Below are 17,354 nucleotides of genomic sequence, written 5' to 3'. Positions count from 1 at the left end.
AACCACTGAGATGCCAGAGAAAGTTCTTTCCATTCTCCAAAGAGTCAAATGAACATTTAATTTAGCTCTTTTGAAACTCAGGCATTTTAGTCAGCCAACTCACACATATTTATGGAATGTTTATCATGTTTCTCAAATTGTACTAAATACTATAAAAGTTTTTTTTAGTTGCCATTTTTTGAGAGACCACATTTAGGCATTGAATTAAACATTTAAAATACATATTTCATTTAAATTATGTGACAATCCTACAATCTATATCCAAACCCATTTACAGATGAAGAACTGCTGGTTAGTGATTCCCAGTCAGTGGCTCAAGGTCACATGGCTGCAAAGCTGTAGATATGGGATTATAATCTTATGAAATCCTACCCCAGCTCTCTGACATTAATCACTAAAATGTAATAAACTTTTATAAAACAAACAATAAAAATTATAAAACAATTCATAAAAATGTTAAATATCAGGCAAACAATATGTATGTGTTCAGTTCTGAGAATGGAGAGATCAGGAAGGAACAGAGGGATCCAGGATCAACCTTGAGTAATCTGGAGATTTTATTATGGAGAGGAGAGAAAAACAGGTATTTCACACAAAGAATCAATGGGATAAAATGCATCACATTTTTCATAAATTCTGTCATTATACAATTCAAATAGGTTAAACAAGTACAGTAAATCAGGCACTGAATTCTGCACTGGGGGTTAAAAGTTGGATTTATCAGTCTCTATTTTCAAGAAGCTATCAGCCTGGTAAAATAGTTATTTCTACTTACCTTTTAGCTTGGTTATATTAATTGGAAATAAAATAACTATGCATCATCAAAATCATGTTACAAACGTGTTAAGATAATGTTTTCAAAGATAGCAAAGTCACAGAAGACGGACACAAGTTAGACACCAGAGTAGAGCAACAACTCCTAAATCTGGAGAGTGTTTTAGTCAATACAATTTAGAAATTTCTTAACAACTAAGGACATGTGTTTCATTGCTTTAGTGAAACATAGAGACTTGCTCTGGATTGAGAGTCAAGTTCATTGAAATCACATTGCTTCCTGTCCGTTTCTTATTTTCTTCAGGGCTCTCACTTGGATGCTTAGGAGACCATTCACTAGCTTTGCGTACTGCCAAACAAAGTTGAAAGGGGGTACCTTTATAATACTGGCTGGGACAGGGAGGTGAAACTTGTCTTCTTATTCTGTGTCATGTCCTCCCTTCTTAGTGTTGCCCCATTTTACTTTTCTACAGCTCCCTGTTTTCCAATCCATTAAATTCCTTTGCAAAAGAATGCCCTCCATTCCTACTAAGCTACATAGCTTACATGCATATATGGGAGATAGAGATAGTAAGAGCGTAAGAAAAGAGGGAGAATGAGAGTATCCATTTTTCCACTAAGAGTAGTGGAGAGAGTTTTAGCTTTGGAGTCAAATAGAGTTGGGTTGTAACCCCAATTCTTTGAGTCCTTAGATAAAACTTGTGGCTTCTTGGAGACTCACCTTTCTGCAGGGTTATTATAGTCAGGAATAATTATAACAACATATGTGAAGTGTTTAACTTGTGTGAGAAGCTTAAGAAATACAAGTGAATATTAGTGTTGATAGTCTGACAAATTAAAAGTGGTTGGGAACGTTGATTCTGATGATCTGATGGAGGCAGTCATGAGGGAATTCACATGAGTGGCCACCTATTTTATCAAGAGTAAATCAAGCCCTTTTCAAGAATGACTTTTTTTTTGCTCAAATACAATCTTAAACATAAGAGTTCCCATCCCCTTTTTCTCAGGCTGTCTGAAATTCACAGATTATGAAAGTTAAAGTGACATCCATGTTTGAACAGTTAAGATAAGACCTAGAAAGAAGATTTAATCAAACAAGGCATTTGGTTGAAAATAGTGCAACACGCATGCCCTTTACCAGAAAATGTGAGTTCTAAGTAAGGGTGAAAGAATTGGCATGCTTATCCACAGCATCTTGGTGGGGAGGGAGGAGAATAAACAGGTAAAGTTAAACACTTTTTGCAAACATTTCAAGCTTCCTATAAAAATTGTTATATTTCTTAGGGCCTTGGGTAGTAAACATATTATTTTGTTTTAACTATATTTTAAACCACACGAAAACAAGTTTTATTTCATTAGAAATAATTATTTCCCTTATCTATTTCTGACCCAAAAGTTAGTTTCTGTATAGTTTTATTGTTTTTGTCCTTCACAATTGCCCATGAAAATTTTTATCTTTGTCTTAAGAAATTAGAGACTAGTTAAAACTAGTAATTGAACCTCAAATGCCACTGAGATAAAAGTTAAAATAGATATTCTAACATCACGAGTTTGATAATTTCTTGAGAATTAAGTGTTTTGTGATCTCTAATAATGGAAATTTCTAGGGAAAATGAAACATTTCTGAGGACTACCATCCTACACTTCTCATAAATACAATTCTAAACATCCTTTTTTAATGAAGAGCAGAAATTTTGTTTTCCCAATTTTTTAACCAAATCAAGTTTCACTAAACTTGTTTTGATATAAAATATCTGAGTGTTGGTATAGAATAACTAATGGAGAAAGAGTGATGAAATTTATCCATATGTGGTCCTTTTTGGTTAATTAATAAGTAACTTGTAATTCCCAAGAGACTCAATAATTACACATCAGTGATATATAGTCTTCAACAAATATACTATGCAGCATGAGGATTGTGTTTTTAATGAAGTTTATTTTTCTCGTTATCCAAAATAGTTATGCTCACTCTAAAACACAGAGAAAAGAAAAAAAAATGATTATGATAAATGCATTCTTCAGTTTTATCCACACATAGTGCTTATTTGTGCCTTTTCCAGAATTGTTTTTAGTCTAGATTTTGTATTTTTGTCTTCTGCTCATGTATATTTTAAATCAGTATAGTCTAATTATTGAGTATTCTATTTATTAAATATTACTTTTAATTTTATCAAAAAGGGCAGTCACTACTGAGTATACTTTTGAAATAATGTAAGTATTTTATAAATATCATTTTGATGGCTATTTAATATAATACTTCATCTGGTGAGTCTACATAAATGTACTCAGATTTTTTTTCTCCTTCCAAATTATTGGACATTATATCCAATTTTTAAATCACTAGCCACTTAAACATTTTTCCACAACATTTCAGCTTGCTCTTTTAGAATACATTTAGAGAAAGTGGATTACTGGGCAAAAAGTTGTGAACATAAGTTTAAGTCCCTTGATACTAACTGAAATGTTTCTCCATAGAATTGGTGGGACTCAATTTTGCATTATCTTTGGGCATATATATATATATATATATATATATATATGCACTAAGTAAATGAACGATGTAAACAAGGAGCAATGCTAATCCACTTTTGAGAAAAGGTCAACAAATTTCTTTAAGTATTCATAAAAATTGCATGAGCTACTTTGCATAAAATGATGTGTGTTAATTAAGTTTATAGTTTCGTTAGATGCAGTAAGTGAAAGGTAGTCACTATTTATTTAAGAAGAAGTACTTTTATTTTCCTAAAGTCTTAAAATTATAAGGAGCTGAATTGTTGGATGCAATGAGAGTAGCAAACTTTCTGAGCCAAAATTAAGACCCAGGAGAGAAAGGGCTGACATTAGACCTTGAGGAGGGTAAAGGTAAGGTTACTGATGTTGGCTCTGCTTCCCACAGTGGAGATGTTCCTGCCTATTGAGATGGTGGTGATGAAGGTGGCAGGGGATGCAAGAAGGGTACAGTGAGCAACAACCGACATAACCTACTACTGGAAGCTTTAGGATTTGAAGATCCCAATCATGTATTTAGAGAACCTTGATCCAGTCAACATAACAAATACCACCCTATCCAATTTACTAGCGTTCTCCTGCCATTTTAAAGTTATACAATCTATTTCACTAAATAAGGCCACTCAAGAATTTTAAAATAGTGGAATTTAGACAATTTAGTAGCCATCTCAAAACATAAAGGTAGAACTGTGCCTCATAACATACATCAGAATAAATTTCAGTTGAAAGGACGTAGAGAAAACTAGAAGAATTCTTCAATGATCTCAGAATAAAGAGAACCTTTTAAACTATTATACAAATCCAGAAGGTATAAAAGAAAAATGATAGATTTGTTCCCAATACACAAATACCTGAGTGGTGAATTTAAAAAAATCAATCAAACAAACAAAAACAGAAAAGCAGCATCAAACACAAATAAAGAAAAGCCAAAAGATATTTTCAAAATTCATATCACAGGCAAAATATAGGAAGAGACAGTTCAAAGAAAAGGAAATAAAAATAAAAAGACTTTCAATCTTATTCTTATTAAAAGAAATGCATATTAAAATTACTCAGAAATGCACTTTTTTAACCTACCAGACAGGCCAAATTTTAAAGCTAGACCATACGTTGTTGGCAAGCCTGTGGTAAAGGCACTCCTAGGCATTTAAATAGGCATGGTCTTTATATAGGACAATTTGGCAGTGTTTGTCAAAATTGCCAACATGAAAGCCTTTGTCCTCCAATTCTTCATCTACGAATAAATGCTACAAATATGCTTGTGCCCAAACGAGATAATATCCACATAATAAAGTATTTCAACAGTTTAAAGATCTAAAGTAAATAGAGACATCTAAATTTATATCACTAGGAAGCTCATTAAGTGAAATATGATATGTTCTATATATCATATATATGATTATATATTATTTACATAGAATTATGTATCATATTTTATTTATATACATCATGTATTATATTTATATATGTATGTATATTAGAGCATGGAATACTATGCAGCTATAAAAAGGATGGGAAACCTCTTTGGATTTTGATAAAGATTTTCAGGATAGATTAAATAAAAATGGAAAGTTGGAGATAAATGCACATTCTATTTTACCATCAGTGTAAAAAATTAAATGAGTAGAAATAAAGAAAATCTATTTTTGCTGCTTGCATACACCTAATATTTTTCTGAAAGCACAAGCAAGACATTAACAGCAGTGATTACCTGGGGCTATGGAAGATGAGCAGATGGAGGAAGTGAGGAAGGGAGGCAGGGAGGGTGTGTTACTATACGCAAAGTTACGTAAAAAATAAAATCAGTTTGACTGATTCATAATACTTATAAAATTTATCTTTTGAAGCAGGATAGAGTGGAAAATATGAAAATATTTTATTTTCATCATTATTATTATTGGTTCTATTAAAGAACTCAGTAGCTCATTAAAGGCCACAAAAACATCACATAGAACAAATAAGTTGGGGAAAGGGTGTAATTCCTTGCCGTGTTTTTTTTTGTGTGTGTGTGTGAGTGTGTGTGTGTGTGTGTGTGATGTATAATCACTTTAAATTTTCAAATGTTTAATATTTGGACTTATTATTAATAAGTTATTGTTCGATGCCTTTCTTATTTTAAGAAAAAAGTGAGATGCAGCTCAATTTCAAAGTGAAAACTCCAATATTAAATCTACCTGCCTTGTTACATCTAGAACTGACAGTTTATAAAGCATAAAGTTTCCTTCAGCCAGTGTTAGCTCCTGAATCATTTCATTTTATACATAAAAACTGTGTGTGGGGCGGCGGTGGTGGTGTTCTTTGTTCTATCTCCGTCACCTGGAGACCACCTCCTGCCAACGCCTCATTATTACTTGGATCCCATTCTTCCTGTACTCTTCTTGCCTGAACCCCTTTATGCCCCATCTATCCAGATTATGGCCAATCTTATAGCCAGTCTTACCTTCTAAGCCAATTCCCACACAGCTGCCAAAATAACCTTTCTTAAAAGTAATCTGCTGGCTGGGTGCGGTGGCTCACACCTGTAATCCCAGCACTTTGGGAAGTCGGGGCAGAGGATCACTCGAGGTCAGGAGTTCAAGACCAGCCGAGTCAACATGGTGAAAACCCGTTTCTACCAAAAATTAAAAAAATTAGCCTCGTGGGTGGCCCACACCTGTAATCCCAGCTATTCTAGAGGCTGAGGCAGGAGAATCGCTGGAATCCAGGAGGCAGGGGTTGCAGTGAGCCCAGATCGTGCCATTGCACTCACTCCAGCCTGAGTGACACAGGTAGACTGCATCTCAAAACAAACAAACAAAAAAACACAGTAATCTGCATTAGTAACCTCTGCCTACTCAAAGTTCCATTTCTTAAAAAAAGGTGTAAACTGTGTCACCTAGCCTACAAAGTCCTGGATAATGGGATCCAGGCCGACGAGCTCCTGGCACTCAGCCGCTGGAAGTCCTGGGCCACGCTCCCCTACATCTCTAAACCTGGCTGCTGCTTCTCCTGGCCTTGCAACCATGCTCCTCCTTCCCTCAGGTTTCAGCCTGTCCTTGCTGCATAAGGAGGGTTTCACAGTACCGCACTCTGCATTTCCATGACTCTGTGCACTAAGTGCTGGAAACCTGCATACATTTTATAGATTTATTTGATGAGCATCTCTACACTAAGACCACTAAGACCTTCAGAGAGGACAGTATATCTTTAAACTCCATGTCTCCTTGACACATTACTTGTCACTGTGACCAGCTCAGGTGGATCACACAAATAACTTTTTTTTTTTTTTTGATTAAGTTTTGCTCTTGTGGCCTGGCCCAGGCTGGAGTGCAATGGCTCGATCTCAGCTCACTGCAATCTCCGCTTCCCAGGTTCAAGCGATTCTCCTGCCTGAGCCTCTCAAGTAGCTGGGATTACTGGTGCCCATCACCTCGCCTGGCTAATTTTTTTGTGTGTGTTTTTAGTAGAGATGGGGTTTCACCACATTGGCCAGCCTGGTCTCAAACTCCTGACCTCAGGTGATCCGCCTGCCTCAGCCTCCCAAAGTGCTGGGATTATAGGCGTGAGCCACTGCACCCGGCTCACAATACCTTTCTATAGGAGAAAGAAAGGGAGGGAGGGAGAAAAAATGAAAATATCTTCTAATTCATTAGCATAATCCATCAAACAATGAAAACTCAGAAGTTGTGGAACACACCAATGAAATCAAGTCAGCTATTAATTCACCAGCTCTACTTTTCTAATTATAATGAGTTTGATGATTCTAACCTTATATGAAGCAACCAAGTTACTCAGTGAAGGGAATAGTGCCTTGGGCCATAATGGAGGTGGAAGTGAGCAGCCTTCGGGCAAGTGGCAGCTCCTGCCTGCTGAATGTCACACTGTTGAACAGGCTGCTGCAGCTGTACTGGAGAAAACACTTCCCAAGAGGGAGGAGACAGACATTTAGCTTTCAGTTACTAAGGAACTTAACATATAAAATGTTGCAAAAATTGAAAATATATATATACACAAACTTTAGTTCTATTTAATTGTTCATTTTGCTAAGGTTGATGCAAGTTCTGCAGGGGAAGATAAAAGCTGTAATCTTTTTGGTAGAAGGGTACAGCCAGGGACTTCCATAAAATTGAGAGAGAAGGAGGGGGAGGGGGAACCAGGCAGGTTGGATTGCAAAGCACGCCTTTCCACCTGCATCGCTCATTTCTTCTCAAGGGGGTCTTCCAAACTCAACAGAGGCTAAATCCTCAACAGTATGACCCGAGCCATGATCCATAGCTGTGGTCAAAGTAAAAAGGATGAGGCAGACCTAGATTCAAGTCCTGACTGTACTTGAGGCATTCATGTCTCACCTCCCTGAGCCTCAGAGTTCCTATTTGTCAAATGGAGATGATAATTTTCCCTTAGAGGATTAAAGATGAAAGTTATTTCTTCCTAAGTGCCATTCATACAGTAGGTACTCAGCCATGGCATATGGGATGATTATTTCCTTGCCGCTGCTTTTGCCCACAAACTTACCAGCTGTCTTCCCTTTACGTATCCCAGCTTTACCCCTCCTCCCAGGCACAGCTCCTAATTGGCTTTATCCACTCAAGAACCATTCTAACTCAAAGAATAGGCATTCTTTCTAAAAACAAAATCCCCATTTTCAATCATATTTATGTAGCCATAAGGACATAGTTCCTTTTATTATTTAATTTTTCAAGTCTTGAAAACATGCCCTATTTTGTCTGGAAGGAGGTATGCATATTGAATTTGATTCTGGAATCTGTGGGCAAAGCTTGTTATTCCTTCCCAGGTCCAGCACAGTTCCAGGCCTGTAGGGAGACATCATTCTTTGCCTTTAGAACAGAGATAGCTGCCTTTGCTTGTGGAGCATTCTGGTATGCAAAGCTGCCCTTGGACACAGACATCATCTTGCTTCTCTCCCCTCTTCACAGATGACAGCAAAGCACGGCTCAGCAGCAGCTTGCCCTCTGCCACCCTGGGCAGCCTCCTGGATGACCAGCACTGGCACTCGGTCCTCATCGAGCGGGTGGGCAAGCAGGTGAACTTCACGGTGGACAAGCACACACAGCACTTCCGCACCAAGGGCGAGACGGATGCCTTAGACATTGACTATGAGGTGAGTTGATCCTCCTTCCTGCACCTCCTCAGCCCCTTGCTTCAATGAACGCAGCAAGAAAATCAGTGAGCAGAGCAACTGAGAGAAATGGTGGGGCACTGAGGAGTCTTACCCTGGGACTTACTTCCTCCATCTATGCCAGATAGTCAACAAGGAAAGGAGTGCAGCCAGAGAATCTGAGCAGTGAAGGAGTGATGGGCTAAACCACAAGATAACAGCTCTGTGCATTTTAAAATCAGCAGGTCTCCTTCTCATTTTTTTTCTGCTTGTAGCCTTTCTGTGCCGCTGCCTAGTCTCTTGGTTATGTACCTCCTTAAAAAAAGACTTCAATTATCTGTGGTGATGAAAGATACTTAAATTATAAACAAAACCCATGGAATCTAAAACCTACAGTCGAGACACTACCCTTTGACTTTCACTCTTCCGATGCAAACTGTTAACTAATACCGTGGCGAGCTGTTTCTTCCCCGCTGTCTTGTAGAAGGGGTACAGTGAAATGCACCAATTCAATGCAAAGAAGGTTGCACAAAGCTCTGCAAACTGGCAGCCAAGAGTTTGCCAGCTTTGCTAGTAGTTCAGTTCAAGGAATGCATGTTGTGCCTCTGCTGTACACCTGGCTCTGCTGGGCCATAAATGTCTAGTCTCTGTGTTGGAGAAACTGAGATAAGCTCTTGCAGAACAAGGAGGTTAAGGCTACAGTGGATGAAGCCCCTGTCACTGAAGGTTTAGAATAGAGAAATTTTATATTTATATAGTTATGTATTTATATAGGAAACAGGGCACTTAATTCAACCTTGAAAAATGGCAGAATTTTTCTAGCAGGAGATGCTGCTAAGTCTTGAAATAATAGGGTTAGAAGATTGGGGAGGCATGACAGAGCATGGTTCAAAAAATGTCAAACAGTCCAGTATTTATGGAATTCAAAAGAATACGCCATCAGTGGTGTGTTTGAGTCAGCTTGTTAACAGTTCATGAGTTTCAAGTGTTAGATTTTCAGAAATTTTGTGAGCCTTTGGTTAACCTGGCCATTATTAAAAATTAAGTTGGCCGGGCATGGTAGCTCACACCTGTAATCTCAGCACTTTGGGAAGCTGAGACCAGCAGATCACGAGGTCAGGAGATAGAGACCATCCTGGCTAACATGGTGAAACCCCGTCACTACTAAAAACACAAAAAAACTAGCCAGGCGTGGCGTCTCACGCCTGTAGTCCCTGATACTCGGGAGGCTGAGGCAGGAGAATCGCTTGAACCTGGGAGGTGGAGCTTGCAGTGAGCTGAGATTGTGCCACTGTACTCCAGCCCGGGAGACAGAGTGAGACTCCGTCTCAAAATAATAATAATAATAATTAAGTTATATAAACTTGAAATTAGTTTTAAAAGCTAATACATTCATTGATTTCTAATTATTTCACTATATTATATCGATTTGCCTGTCTCTTTTAACTAAAGGTGCTCTGGAGGAATTTCATGACTATTCAATCTGTGTTGTGGGGATACTGTAGGTTGGGCAGCTACAACACAGTTCTTCCCAATTCCATGTTCAGTGAAAACCCTTTGACAGCTTGAAGTCTACCATAGTGGAAATACTTGTACCACAGAGGCTGACGTACATTACAAATCAGGGGCTGGTTTATTGTTTTGTGCATTGTCTAGACCAGGGGTCGGAAAACTACCTGGCTTGTCTGGCTTGAGGCCTGTTTTTTTATGACATGTGAGTTAAGACTAATTTTTACATTTTTAAAGGGTTGTAAAGGCAATAAAGAAATTTTTCAAAAGGAATATATGACACAGACTTTAAGTGCTACAGATAAAATCATTCAACAAAGGTCAGCAAAAGCATTCTATAAAACTCAACTGGTATACAGAACTTATAATAATAGATTATTGCATATTTTATCATTATTCATAAATTGTGTGCTACACATTGTTAATATCATTAAAAGAATCTTACATTTGGATACACAGTCATAGCACACCAACATGTACATACCTGTGGGTATGTGTGTGTTCCTGTGTCCCACCCTGGACAGCCTGCTAGGAGACAATTTCAATCACTAGTGGGATAGATAATAGAACAGTGGAGGTAGAGATGAATAATTGAAAAATCGGGACTTATTTTTTCAATCATTATCATGAGAATAAGAGAGCTCTTTTGATCTTAACCTTAGTTTAGTATACTGTGGATAAAATATGCCATTCATTAACTTCAAAAAAGAATTTGTCGCTCTTTGACTCAGAATACAAGATAACAGGTGGATATTTTTGAGTTGCTGAAAACTGGAAATCTGTGAATATCAATTGCTCTCCTTTGTCAACTTGTTTAATTGATTGACAAAAGAAAGAACACACTCAATATTGGAACCACCTCAAAGAAAAGAGATATCTTTTATAAACTCGAAGACAACAACAACAGCAAAAAAAAACAAAAACAAAACCTATAAAATCATCTGGAAGTCTCGTCATTCTCCCCACATACTTTCCCTTTAATGTCGCAGAAGATGGTTCTAAAATTCACTCTGTTGCCAGATTTAATGTTTATTTACAAGCCCATGTCTGCTTATCTTTTGTCTCTTGTGTGTGGAATCTGTATGAAATCACAGCTGAGTGACATTACAGTGAAAGTCAGCATTTAGGGAAATGAAATCCGATGAAGTTGGAACTGATTTCTTCAGGGCATGCATGGATGTCTTGGTGCTTTATAAAATGTGCTCCCTAGGAAAGAGCCACCTTGAAACATTCCTCTGAAGTAACCTCTGCTTTAGGGAATTCAAGTCTTCTCCAGATTGTTCAGCCAGCTTGCTCCAATGATCATAAAAGAAGATAGATTGGCTGTAATAGCGGCGTTTGACATTAGCTGTACTGGAAGACAAGAGTTACATGTCAAGAGAAACCTCCAGCCTTTGAAGATTCACCCCGAAGGCTGTGTGGAGATGAAAGAGCACTGGTGCAGAAACCCTGTGTCCTACTCACCACATGACCAGTAACTGACTGTGTAAACCTGGGAAATAAAAATTTCTAACTTCAGTCATCCAGAAGCAAGATCCGCACCCCTGTTGGAAGGAATGGAGCTAAACAGGATATGTAAATCTAAGGTCTATTTTATCACAGTGTTGCATATCAATTAGAATCTACATTGATTTGCTTTCTGCCATGCGCCCATATGTGCACAAATGAGGCCTGGACATCACCAGCTAGAGGACGACAGTCATGTCTTTGTATGCCAATGACTAATTTTTGGAGCATGTACTACTCTGATATATACTTCTGTACCCTATCTAATTTTATATCAAAGCAAATATAATTATGCAAACCTATGTTTCTTTTTACTCTTTACCATGATGTGGTAATAATGGCAAGAAAAGGTAGTAGCTTTCATTCTTCATCTTAGACTACCTTAGGGGATATCAATCAAATGACACAATGACTTTCTATAAAGCAACTAGCATGAACTTTGCTGCACTAAGATGTCTGCAGTGGTCTGTTTCCCTTCCTGCCCAGAAGGCAAACAGACAAGGGCTCACAGAATCTGCTGTCAAAAAAAAAAAAAAAAAAAAAAGGGGCAGAATGTAGATCCTTTACTTCTCATTAAAATGTCTTCTCAGTTTACATCACTTAACCCATGTGACTTCTCCAAAAGCTGCGAGAAGGATTGTAGCAGCTCAGTTTACTTCCAGCCTGGAGCAGAAGGGCTTTAGAAAAAAAGATATTTTTAGGATCTTTAGAAAAAATAGTTCTTTTCTAACATTTTTGTAATCCAAGAAGTCTTTTCTTATCAAGAGTGCTCAGTAATCTTGTTTTACATAGCTATTTTGTAAGCTCTTAAACTGTTGAAAACATATTTGAAAAATATATATGATTCAGGAGTCAGGCGCGTTGTTTTTTCTGTAGTCCCAGCTACTTGGGAGGCTGAGGAGGGAGGATGGCTTGAGCCCAGTTTGAGGCTGCAGTGAGCTATGATAGCACCACTGCACTCCAGCCTGAGTAACAGAATAAGACCCCGTCTCTTTAAAAAAAAAAAAAATATATATATATATATATATATATATACACACACACACACATAATGTATATATGTACACACACAAATATACAATGTATATATATATACACATACGTATTTGATTTACATATTATCACTTCATAGATACTGAAAAGGCATTTTACAAAGTACAAAATATATTTTCAATGAAAATTCTTAGTCAAAAAAACAAAAAATTAGATTGAACTAAACATTTTAAAACACATAGATGTTTAATCTCTAAGAATAAGTTTCACAGAAGTTTTAAATAGAGATCATATTTTTTAAACATAAGAGTGCTGGAGTTCTTCTAGGAATGGCATAAAATCCAGAAACTTGGAACTAAAATATATAAAAAAATTTGTCTATATAAAATTTTTTAAAACCATGTGACTGTTCACCAAAAAAACTATATAATTATGTCATCCTCCCAGGAACTTTAAAAAGTACTTCAAAAAAAAAAATCACACTTTTGAGGCAGGGCTAGATTGCAGTTCCCACTCAGACAGGCAAAACAGCGTGTGGAGACTCACATTGTGAACTTTGGCTCCAGAACCACTGCAGGAATACATTAGGAAAGCCCGGAGGACACACAGACCCTCCAAAAGAAGCAGATTGCTCCTGCAGGACCCAGGAGACACCCCAAATACTGCGAGTGCCCAAACTGTGGAGGGAAAGGGAGATCATCCCACAAAAGGAGGATCATCTGCTCCTGAACACAAACCCCGACTGGGGAACCCGAAGGTCTAGATTACGGGAGAACATTCTGACCTTACTTGGAGCTCATTGAATTTAGAAAGCTGGGCAAAATACCCAAATGAGGAAAAAGCAGGAAAATCCCTGTGGGCTTGCTGAGTCAATTTCTGCCTTGCTTCACAGTGGACCTTCAGGAGGGCTACCAGAGGCACTGAGAAAAGGCCATAGGGAGAAGGAAATCTCTAGCTGAACTTCATAACAATTTGAACCCATTGAGAAGTCTCCTGGCCAGAACTCAAGGGAGGGCATGAATCCAGTGTCCAGAATCCACAGGTAGGGGAAGCAGGAAAGCCCTACTTATTTTTGCAGCTGAGAGGCGGGTAGCCTAGGACAAGTTCACAGCCCTGCTTTCCCACTGCTTGGAAACAGACTTGATGCTGTTGAGGGTGCGGCACGGTGAGAGTGAGACTAGCCCTTTGTGTTGCATGGGAGCTGGGTGAGGCCTGCGACTGCCAGCTTTGCCCACTTCCCTGACAACCTGCATGACACAGCAAAGGCACCCATAATCCTTCTAGGAACATAACTTCATTGACCTGGGAACCTCACCCCAATCCTCCACAGCAGTTGCCACAAGACCTGCCCAAGTAGAGTCTGAGTTCAGACATGCCTAGCCCTTCCACCACCTAATGGTCCTTCCCTACCCACCCTAGTAAATGAAGACAAAGGGCATATACTCAGGAGATCTGGTGCCCTGGCCACTACCTGTTCCTCTCCATACTACTAAGGTTGATGCTTTCTTGAAAATGCCAGCTCCTGGGAGAAGGCCAACCAGAACAAAAGTAGTGCATTAATCAAACAAAGCTACAGATCTTCACAGAGTCCACTTCAGGCCCCTGCAACCTCCACTGGAGCAGGTGCCCATATCCATGGCTGAGAGACTCACAGTTCTGGGTAGACAACCCACAGTACCAGCACAGAGCCTGGTAGACTTGCTGGGTGGCCAGATCCAGAAGAGAGATAACAATCACTACAGCTTGGCTCTCAGGAAGCCGCATCCCTAGGAAAAGGGGGAGAGTACTACATCAAGGAAACACCCAGTGGGACATAAGGAACTGTACAACAGCCTTGTGTCCTAGACCTTCTCTCTCACATAGGCTACCCAAATGAGAAGGAACCAGAAAACCAACTCTGGTTATATGACAAAACAAGGTTCTTTAACACCCCCCCAAAAAATTACACTAGCTTTCCAGCAATGGATCCAAATCAAGAAGAAATCCCTGATTTACCTGAAAAATAATTCAGAAGGTTAGTTATTCAGCTAATCAGTGAGGTACCAGAGAAAGTCAAAGCCCGACATAAGGAAATAAAAAAAAATCATGCAAGAAGTGAAGGGAGAAATATTCAGTGAAATAAATAGCACAAATAAAAAACAATCAAAACTTTAGGAATCAACAGATGCACTTAAAGAAATGCAAAATGCTCTCAAAATTCTCAGCAATAGAATCAAACAAGTAGAAGAAAGAATGTCGGAGCTCAAAGACAAGGTTTTTGAATAAACCCAAACCAACAAAGGCAAAGAAAATAGAATAAGAAAATATGAACAAAGCATCCAAGATGTCTGGGATTATGTTAAACAATCAAACCTAAGAATAATTGGCGTTCCTGAGGAAGAAGAGAAATCTAAATGTTTGGAAAATAAATTTAGGGGAATAATCAAGGAAAACTTCCCTGTCCTTGCTAGAGAACTAGATATCCAAATACAAGAAGCTCAAAGAACACCTGGGAAATTCATCACCAAAAGATCATTGCCTAGACACATTGTCATCAGATTATCTAAAGTTAAGATGAAGGAAAGAATCTTAAGAGCCATGAGGCAAAAACACCAGGTAACCTACAAAGGAAAACCTATCAGATTAACAGCAGATTTCTCAGCACAAATCCTACAAGCTAGAAGGGATTGGAGCCTTATCTTCAACCTCCACAAACAAAACTACCATCAGCCAAGAATTTTTACCCAGCAAAACTAAGCTTCATAAATGAAGGAAAGATACAGTCTTTTTCAGACAAATAAATGCTGAGAGAATTTGCCACTACCAAGCAAGCACTACAAGAACTGTTAAAAGGAGCTCTAAATCTTGAAACAAATCCTGGAAACACATCAAAACAGAGCTTCTCTAAAGCCTAAATCTCACAGGACCTACAAAACAAAAAATACAATTTAAAAAACAAAAACAAAAAACAGGGTATACAGGCAACAAATAGCACGATGAATGAAATTTTACCCCACATCTCAAAATTAACATTGAATATAAATGGCCTAAATGCTCCACTTGAAAGATACAGAATTGCAGAATGGATAAGAGTTCACCAACCATCTTCTCCCTTCAAGAGACACACCTAACACATAAGAACTCACATAAACTTAAGGTAAAGGGATGGAAAAAGACATTCCATGAAAATGGACAGCAAAAGTGAGCAGGTGTAGCTATTCTTATATTAGACAAAACAGAGTTTAAAGCAACAGCAGTTAAAAGAGATAAAGAGAGTCATTACACAGTGATAAATGGCCTTGTTCAACAGGAAATTATCACAATCATAAATATGTATGCACCTAACTCTGGAGCTCCCAAATTTGTAAAACAATTACTACTAGACCTAAGATATAGACAGCAACTAAATAATAGTGGGGGACTTTAATACTCTACTGACAGCACTAGACAGGTCATCAAGACAGAAAGTCAACAAAGAAATGATAGATTTAAACTACATCCTGGAACAAATATACTTAATAGATATTTACAGAACTTTCCACGCAACAACCACAGGCATTCTATTCAACAGTGCGTAGAATGTTTTCCAATATAGAGGATATGGTAGGCCACAAAATGAACCTCAATAAATTCAAGAACACTGAAATTATATCAAGCACTTGCTCAGAACACGGGGGAATAAATCTGAAAATTAACTCCAAAAGGAACCTTTGAAACCATGCAAATACATGGAAATTAAATAACCCACTCCTGAATGATCATTCGGTCAAAAATGAAATCAAGATGAAAATTAAAAATTTTTTGAACTGAATGACAGTAGTCATTCACAACCTATCAAAACCTCTGGGATACAGCAAAAGCAGGGCTAAGAGGAAAGTTCATAGCCCTAAATGACTACATCAAAAAGTCTCAAAGAGCACAAGCAGATAATCTAAGGTCACACGTCAAGAAACTAGAGAAACAAGAACAAACTCAACTCAAATCCAGCAGAAGAAAGGAAATAACCAAGATCAGAGCAGAAGTAAATGAAATTGAAACACACATACAAAAAATACTAAAGATAAATGAAACAAAAATCTGGTTCTTTGAAAAGATAAATAAAATTTATAGACTATTAGCAAGATTAACCAAAAAAAGAAAAGAAAAAATCCAAATAAGCTCTATTAGAAACGAAATGAGAGATATTACAACTGACACCACAGAAATACAAAAGATCATTAAAGACTATTATAAACACCTTCATGCACATAAGCTAAAAAACCTAGTGGAGATGGATAAATTCCTGGAAAGATACAACCTTCCTAGCTTACATCAGGAAGAATTAGATATGCTGAACAGACCAATAACAAGCAGCGAGATTGAAATGGTAATCAAAAAATTACCAACAAACAAAGTCCAGGACCAGACAGTTTGACAGCAGAATTCTATCAGACATTCAAAGAAGAATTGGTACCAATCCTATTGACACTAATCCACAAGATAGAGAAAGAGAGAACCCTCCCTAAGTCATTCTATGAAGCCAATATCACCCTAATACCAAAACCAGGAAAGGACATAACCAAAAAGAAAACTACAGACCAATATCCCTGATGAACATAGATGCAAAAATCCTTAGCTAAACGCTAGCTAACCAAATCCAACAACATATCAAAACAATAATACACCATGATCAAGTGGGATTCATACCAGGGATGCAGGGATGGTTTAACATTCTCAAGTCAATAAATACTATACACTACATAAACAGAATCAAAAATCAAAACCACATGATCCTCTCAAAAGATGCAGAAAAGGCATTTGGCAAAATACAGGATCGCTTTATGATTAAAACTCTCAGCAAAATTGGCATGCAAGGGACATACTTCCATGTAACAAAAGCCATCTGTGACAAGCCCACATGCAACGTAATATTGAGTGGGGAAAAGTTGAAAGCATTCCCTCTGAGAACTGGAACAAGACAAGGATATCCACTCTCACCGCTCCTCTT

General features: G+C 37.9%; 1 protein-coding gene across 1 annotated transcript in view; it reads left to right on the top strand.

The window, feature by feature from the left end:
- Window positions 1-17,354, top strand: part of CNTNAP5 (contactin associated protein family member 5) — an 874,937-nt gene that overhangs the window by 395,726 nt on the left and 461,857 nt on the right. The window contains exon 6 of the mRNA XM_054478744.1: window positions 8,199-8,383. Within this exon, the coding sequence (XP_054334719.1) occupies window positions 8,199-8,383 (185 nt within the window). The remainder of the gene's footprint in view (window positions 1-8,198; window positions 8,384-17,354) is intronic.

This window comes from Pongo pygmaeus, chromosome 11 (assembly GCF_028885625.2).
Source record: "Pongo pygmaeus isolate AG05252 chromosome 11, NHGRI_mPonPyg2-v2.0_pri, whole genome shotgun sequence".
NCBI classification, from domain to species: Eukaryota; Metazoa; Chordata; class Mammalia; order Primates; family Hominidae; genus Pongo; species Pongo pygmaeus.
Note: the sequence above shows the minus strand (reverse complement) of the source record. Positions and strands in the feature narration are given on the sequence as shown.